Source organism: Mandrillus leucophaeus, unplaced genomic scaffold, assembly GCF_000951045.1.
Source record: "Mandrillus leucophaeus isolate KB7577 unplaced genomic scaffold, Mleu.le_1.0 Scaffold631, whole genome shotgun sequence".
In the NCBI taxonomy this organism is placed as follows: domain Eukaryota; kingdom Metazoa; phylum Chordata; class Mammalia; order Primates; family Cercopithecidae; genus Mandrillus; species Mandrillus leucophaeus.
The window spans coordinates 1,367,921-1,376,262 of NW_012106820.1; the positions used below are offsets into that span (position 1 = coordinate 1,367,921).

General features: G+C 47.9%; 1 protein-coding gene across 3 annotated transcripts in view; it reads left to right on the forward strand.

The window, feature by feature from the left end:
* The window catches only part of CHRNA7 (cholinergic receptor, nicotinic, alpha 7 (neuronal)), a 164,675-nt gene that overhangs the window by 146,015 nt on the left and 10,318 nt on the right, over positions 1-8,342 (forward strand). For all 3 annotated transcript variants that reach the window (XM_012000574.1, XM_012000576.1, XM_012000575.1), the window contains 3 exons: positions 2,734-2,901; positions 3,529-3,723; positions 4,670-4,756. In XM_012000574.1, the coding sequence (XP_011855964.1) occupies positions 2,734-2,901; positions 3,529-3,723; positions 4,670-4,756 (450 nt within the window). The remainder of the gene's footprint in view (positions 1-2,733; positions 2,902-3,528; positions 3,724-4,669; positions 4,757-8,342) is intronic.

Genomic DNA, 8,342 nt, shown 5'->3' on the forward strand with positions numbered 1-8,342 from the left:
AACCCTCACACACACACCACTCACACACATGCAGACACCACTCACACGCACATTCAAACCAGATACACTACTCACACCACTCACATGCCACACACTTTCACACACATACCTCATACACAACACACATGCACATCTCGCAGTCACTGCACACACCACCCACACACACACTTACACTCCCATGCTCACATGCACACACATCACACACACCCATACACATATACTCACCACACGTCAGCTAAACTCACATGCACATATACATATCACACCACACATCCTCACACATGCCTCACACATTTACGTGTGTCACACCACACTCACACCTTATGTGCTGATACTCACACTACACACTATTACACACCTCACACCCTCACGTAGACACGGCCGCACTCACACCGCACTGCCGCGGCTAGGCTGGCTCTGACTTCTGGGTTGCCGTCTGCCTGCCCTCCCTGTCAGCAGGTGAATAGCCTCCGGGGGCAGAGTCAGCCTTTGCTCACCTTAGCATTTACCCCTGAATGAACAAAGGAGCGAGTGAACCTGCCAGGGGTAGGTAGACACCTCCCAATAATATTGGAACAGATTGAAGAAGTCCAGCTGTTCAGGCTTCTCGAAGCATCTGCTTTCGTGCAAGCCCTGGCATTTCCTCCTACCAGCAGGACCCTTGCAGATGGGGGTAGTGGGGGAGCCTTCCGTCACTCCCGAGGTCTCTCTCACCAGGCCTGCACGTTGCATCTTCTGTTATGAGGGCTATTTTAGCCCTGGTAGTCACCAGTGTAGAACATGCTGCTGCAGGTGGTTTGGAAGGCTGAGGCTATTTTCAGCTGCAGGAGGAGCACTGCAAGCCTCGAGCTGCCCGAGTACAGCAGCCCCCTCGGGGCCTCCAGGCCTGCATCCCCACTGCAGTGTCCCTGGATTCTGGTCAGGACAGGACATGCTGTCCTGTGACCATGAGGGGCTTCCTTACACGGGCAGGAAAGGCCCAGGGCTGCCTGGTTTGGAAACCCCTTGCCTGCTCCCTGGGAATGTAGAACTAGTCCCAGGATGCTGCCCTGTCTGTAGTTAGAGGGGTAGGGGTAGAAAAAAATGAGTTCAAGCTTTGAAATAGAGACTTGATTATAACATGACTTTTCCCCCCATTTCATGTGTTTATTTTTTAACAGCTTTATTGAGAGAGAATTTACATATCATGCATTTTAAGTACATGATTCAACAATTTTTAGTATATTTACAGAATTATGCAACCATTACCACAGTCTAGTTTTAGAACATTCCCATCACCCCACCAAGATCCCTTTTGCTTGTTTGCAGTTAATTCCCATTCCTACTCCCAGCAACCACTGATCTGCTTTCTGTCTCTAGAAATTCTCTGTCTCGGGCCATTTCGTAGAAATGGACTCATGAAGTTACAAAGCTTTCTAACTGGCAGACAATGTGGGTTTTGGGGGGATCCAACCATTAATGGAGGGGGATTGTCTGTGACAATTCCAGATTCCTATAAACATTTCATGTAAGGACGCAAATCATCCTTAAAGGAACTTCAGGGACAAAATGTGTATCTTTTCCCAACTCGGTTGTGGGGTGGGGTCCTTCTTTGCAAGGCTATGGAGGCCCTTCCTGCATGCATTCTTTCTGTAACTGAGTAGCAGCAATTTGCAGAGCGCCAGCCCTGCCCCAGGAACACCTGGACACTGAGTCTGTGCCTGTCTTCTTGTGCCACGCAGCCTTCCTCTGGGCCAGGAAGAGCACATGAGCATAAATAACTGTAGTGGCCTCTTCTGGTTTCCTCCCTATGGCCCTCTGGGAAATCCACTTCCAACCTGTCCTAGCCTGGAATAGCTCTTTTCAGTGGAAACTCTTCCTTCAAGCACCGTCTCTTCAGCTTAAACTTATCTGGTTTTTTGTGTGTGTTTTTGGGTTTTTTTTGACTTTTTTTCTTACAGACAGATTCTAGGTGTGTTCCCCAGGCTGGAGAGCAGGGGCTCGATCATAGCTCACTTCACTTTAGCCTCAAACTCCTGGGCTCAAACAATGCTCCTGCCTTAGCCTCCTGACTGGCTGGGACTACAGACATGCACCACCTCACCCAGCTAATCTTTTTATTACAGATGTCTCACTATGTTGCCCAGTCTGGTCTCAAATTCCTAGTCTCAAGTGACCCTCCCACCTCAGTGTCCTGAGTCACCGGGATTATGGCATGAGACACGGTGCCCAGCTTGTTCTGTTCTTGGTCTAAAATTTAAATTAGTTAAAATTCTAGCTTTCACCAGAATTCTAGATTATATTTCTCGATAATCATGTGTTCTTCCAATTTTTAACCTAAAGAAAATGCCCACCTCACCCCACACAACACCCACACATCTTTTAGATTCTATTTCTAACCTCATCATCATTGTTATCAACTTCTCTGAGATATTTTGCATTCTTTACTTTTATTATTTAGAGTCTGAAGATGCTCATGGTAAATGCAAGATTATAGCGCTAACTTTTTGCACAAAAAGCCCACAAAACAGTTTTTGACAGAGCATGTCAGTGTTACGTTTGGATTTTAAAAGACAGTGAAGCTGAGCTGAGATTCTGTTTTAAAGATTTTGCAATTAAATAGACAGCTTCAGTTTGCTCTGGACTGCGTTAGCTGCAGTGCGGAGGGCGGAACCGGCTGAAGGAACTGCTGCGTATTTTAAGCGCGTCTCGATCAGCTTCCGTTTCAGTCTTCTGTTTCCGTCACCCACACAGGCATATTCAAGAGTTCCTGCTACATCGACGTGCGCTGGTTTCCCTTTGATGTGCAGCATTGCAAACTGAAGTTTGGATCCTGGTCTTATGGAGGCTGGTCCTTGGATCTGCAGATGCAGGAGGCAGATACCAGTGGCTATATCCCCAATGGAGAATGGGACCTAGTGGGTAAGCCATGAGACTAACAGCCTGGAAGAAAGCTTTTCTATTCCCGGGCAGGCTTTAAAAGTTTGGGATTTTCCACTGTCCTTTTCGGTGTGAGTATTTATTGAATTTTGCAGTAGTCTCCATAATTTAGTGAGAGCTACAGGAGGAGAAACAGAAAACAATTAGGATATGCCATGCTTTCCAAGAGGAACTGGCACTTGTAGTGAGAGTGCATTTAAACAAACCAGTGTGAGGATAGATACCTCTACGTTATTCAGATCCACTCCATTTCTAAAAGCAAGCTGAACGGCAAACTTCAGTTGATGGGAACCTATATTTGATTATTTTAAATAGAAAAACAATGATTATATTTATAACTGTAAAATTGGTAATATATTAATTATTATAATCATGTGTTTCCAATCCACCAAAAGAATATCTACCAATTTGGCCAACTATCACTAAAATACTCTTAACGCTATAGTAAATCAACAGGTTTTATTCAAGCTAATTACACTCCCCTTTTTTTTTTTTTTTTTTAGCACTTTGCAAACTTTAGGGCTATGCTTGTGTGTGGTATAAACATTGAAATAAACAGGGATTTATTGTATTCTAACAATGGCTCCTTCTCTCCTCCTCCCTATGGAGGAATTCCCGGCAAGAGGAGTGAAAAGTTCTATGAGTGCTGCAAAGAGCCCTACCCCGATGTCACCTTCACAGTGACCATGCGCCGCAGGACCCTCTACTACGGCCTCAACCTGCTGATCCCCTGTGTGCTCATCTCTGCCCTTGCCCTGCTGGTGTTCCTGCTTCCTGCAGATTCCGGGGAGAAGATTTCCCTGGGTAAGCACCCGGGTCTCTGAGACTGGCAGCCCCTCTGCTGAGGTCGGCTCTGGAGGGCTCACAGCAGACAGCGCAGGACTCCATCAGGGTTCCCGGGGATTACCTGGCTCATCACACACAGACCTCCTAGCCCGGGGTGGCTCCAGGACACCGGAGGTCCCTGACTCGGGCTCTGTGCTGGACGGCTGTGTGATCCTGAGAATACTGGAGGACCCTCAGAGGATGGGGGGATGCACGGGGAGGGGCCAGCTCCAATCTGCCTTAAGGAGCCTGTGCTTTCTTCCCTCCTGCCACCCCACCTGTTCCTTGATGGCGACTGGTCATCAAGGGAACAATTTAGCTTAGTATCAGCTTGCATTTGTATGTTGCAGTACACAGTGTAATTCTTATGATCACCCCCATACGAAGCTAAGAAAACCAGGATTTCGAAGGGTGGGATGAGTTTCTCAATATCTTAAAGAGTTACTAAACATCAGATTTAGCACATAGTAGAAATTATTCCCAAACCCATATCTTCTGAGTATGAGGTTCAGAAAGGTTGAATGTTATATCTAAGGTCACATAGCTAGCTGAGTAGCAAACTTAAGACCTGAAACCAGGTCTCCTGACTGCATATTTTCTTTTTCCTGCTACGTGAAACTACTTCTCAATAATAGTTTACAAAAAATATGAGAGATAATTGTGCTAAGTTAAATTTTTCAGTTTGTGTTGATGCTTTTAAAATTCTGGGTCCTAAACTTGTCTCCATAAGAGACTCCTTTGGGACTCTGGTAAGTGGCATAGAATGTCCCCTGGAAAATGCACACGCCCAAAATGTGCATTCCACAGCATCCCCCAGCACCACCATCCCTCGTTCTTTGAGTGTCAGGTTAGGAGCCCTCGTTGGATAGAATTGAGGCGTTCTTGTCTGTTTTGTCTGAGGAACCGCTGTGTGTTTATGTTTTAGGGATAACAGTCTTACTCTCTCTCACTGTCTTCATGCTGCTCGTGGCTGAGATCATGCCCGCAACATCTGATTCAGTACCATTGATAGGTAAGGCAAGAGTCGGGCTCCTCTCTCAGAGATATGGGGTTAGGGTGTGCCCAGGATGTCCCAGCAGATGAAACGAGAAGAAATAGGGCTGCACTGCCCCCATTTTCTCTGGAAGGTGATGATTTGCTGTAACTATTCAGAGTCACCTGGGCCCAAGTAAGGGGAAGGGGATATTCAGCTTTGAGGTTTGACTTTTAACTTGCAGAAATGCCTCCCTTCCCCTCATAATTCTCCTCCTCATGCTTGCTTTGAAGCCAGATATTTTATCATTAGAGATGCATCATCTTAGCTTAAGATGTTGTTTACCCAAAAAGCCTTTGTTAAAATGGGAGAAGCACACGTTTATTGTGTCCTGAGATAACTCAATGTTTCTGTATAAAATAAAAGTGTTTAGGGAAATATGAATGAGAGAAATATATTTTGCACAGGTATAAGGCATGACCCTCTGCCCAAGGAGGGACAACAAAAACTAGAGTCTCCACTCCCATTGGGCAGTGAAGGTCGGAAGGAGGTATACGGACGCATTACACCTGCTGGCCCGCTGTTTGAGGACCCACGCTGTGTGTCTGCCTGGGGGTGGGCTAGAGGGAGAGCCCTACCTGGATACCCCTAGGCTTTGGGAACCAAGCAGCCAAGGCCCTTCTTTGGGGAACTCCCTGTATGTGCAGTATTTTGGCCAGAGAAACTGTTGGTATGAAAAGCTTTTGTGGGTATCATTTTTCTCTTGATACCATCAGACAGGGAAGAACCACCTCTCCACCCGGTTCTGACTCCATTCTTTCTACCTTCCAGCATACTGCCTTCAGTAGAGATTTGCAGCCACCCCTCCTGGGACAGTTGTCAGGCCCTCTCTGGACTGATTACCTGCTGGGAAAGGCTTGGTTGGTGCATAGCCCACATCTAGAAGGATGGGATGCTAGTGGCCCCAGGGACATCAGCTTTGCTTCCCTCTGTTGATGGAATTTCAGTCTGGGCAATCCTTTGACCCCCCTCTCTCCATAGGTGGTTGGTCTGCTCAGGCTGCCATGACAAAATACTTGGGGGCTTAAATCACAGAAATTTCTTTTCTCACAGTTGCACTGCTGAAAGTCCAAGACCAAGGGGCCATCAGGGATGGTTTATCCTGAGACGTCTCCCCTGGGCTTGCAGACAACCACTTTCGCCATGCTTTGTCCTCCCCTGGTAGTTCCTCTGTGCACCTGCATCCCTGGTATCTCTCTGTGTATCCACATTTCCTCTTCTTCATTAAAAGAACACCAGTCAGATTGGATTAGGACTTGACCTAATGGTACTTAATTACCTCCTTAGGGACACTATCTCCAAGTCCAGTCACATCCTAGGGCACTAGGGGTTAGGGCTTCGACATGTGAATTCCAGGGGGAAGCACAATTCAGCTCATAAGGGTCATGGTTTGCTGCAGCCTCCTTCCTTTTCTCAGGAGCCCTGACGCTAACTTGAGGTCTTGAACTTCCACCTCTGGCAAAGCTCCTCCCAGGTACCTCTTGGTCTTTGTAGGAAGGCAGCGAGTTCCTTCCCGGCGTGAGGACCAGTGAGGGCTAGCTGAACGCTTAGCCTCCTGCACCCTGATGCTTGCTGCTTAGAGCTCAGCCTCTTGAGCAGACAGCCACACCAAAGGTTTAATAATCAGAGCTGCCCACTAAAGAACGCCGCCTCCTTTCTCCTAGACATCTTGGCCTGTGTAATTGCTCATCACTGCACAAATGCTGCAAGGAAGGGGTTTCTGTTTTAATGGAGGCTACCATAACAAATTGCTGTAGACTGGGGCCCTGAACAACAGACATTTATTTCTCACAGTTCTGCAAGGCTGCAAGTCCTAGATAAGGGTGCCAGCAGGGCTCGGGTGAGGGACCACTCCCTGGTTTACAGATGACCCTCTCTTCTCGTTGTGGCCTCACGGGACAAAAAGAGAGTGAATTAGCTCTTTAGCCTCTTTTCAGGAAGGACTCTAATCCCATCCATGAGGGCTGCACCCTCAGGACCTCTTCAAGGACCCTGAGAAAATCACTCACCATTTCTCTACTTACACAGCACTTCTCACACCAAAGGGGGGCGTTTCTCCCACATCGACCAATTCTTGGAAACCAGCTGGGTGTCCTACAGCTAGTTCACTTCAGTCCTGACGCCACCTGGAGTTAGCACAGCACTCACAGATTAAGGCTCACAAGACCATTTCCACTTGAGATGCCAGTTAGAACTTACGGCTTCTCATGCTTCTGACCAACTCTATAAATCAGGGAGTTCCCAAAAGCACATCTTTGAGTTCAGCCATTTACTAGAGTGGCTCACTCTAGTAAACTCAGGGAAACACTTTACTTATACTTATTCACTAATTATAAAGTACAGATGAACAATCAGATGAAAGAAATGCACAGGGCAAGGTATTTGAGAAGGGGCATGGAACTTCCATGCCCTCTCTGGGCACATCACCCTCCAGACACCTCCACGTGTTCAGTACTGGGAAGGCCTCCAAAGAACTCCATCCTTTTGGGTTTTTATGGAGGCTTCACTACGTCGGAATGATTGATTACATCATTGGCCACTGGTGACCAACTCAACCCTCAGTACGTCTTTCCTCCCCAGGGGTCAAGGGTTGGGAGAGGGGACAGGGCTTGAAGGTTCCAACTCTCTAATTACTTGACTGGTTCCCCTGGCAACCAGACCCCATCCTGAGGGTATCCAGGAACTTCAGCCATAAGTCATCTTATTAGCATATAAAAAGACACTGATGACTTCAGAGATTCAAAGGTTTTAGGAGCTGTGTGCCAGGAAATGGAAGACCAAATACATATTTCTTACTACAAATCACAATCTCATACGTCCCAAAGCCCCACCTCCAGATACCATCCCAGTTAGGACTAGGGTTTTAACACATGAACTATGTTGGGAGACGCAAACGTCATCCTTTGCACCACCCCCATTGAAGAGCTGAGGCCCAAAGAGGCTGAGCATTCACTCCAAACTCACAACCAGTAGCTAGTGGACCAGGGTGGAAGCACTCAGATGCTCCATGCTGCTTCTCACCTGGGCCCAGGTGGAAGGACACGCATGGCCCATTAGAGCCAAAGCTGAGACTGAAGTTCTCGTCCTGAAAAGTCCCTGCCACTGACCCCTTCCTCAGGCTGGACAGTTGGCAGCCAGGTGGTGTGCAGGTTTGCCCTCATTGTGCCCCTAGAGCACAGTAGAGGCCTGCATCATAAACACTGGATGGTTCCCATGCCCTGACATCCAGTATTTACTCACAGGAACAACCTTATCACCATCCTGTCAGGCGATGCTAGCTCTTACTGACAGGGAGGCCAGAGTGTATGGAAGTGAAGTGAGGGAAGGCCACTCCGTGGGTGGGAAGTCAGACCACGCTGGCTGGTTTTGCGCACCCAGAATGTGGGCTGCAGGCCTGGCTGGTGACAGGAGGCCATCTGCCCCGCCCGTGGCATCACTGCATCCTGAGGCCCTGACGGTCAGAGAATCTGGTCAGGGTGTGCGTGTCCTGTGACGTTCAGTGCCGCAGGAGCGCCGCGTCTCACCCTGCATCTGTTCTCTCCACAGCCCAGTACTTCGCCAGCAC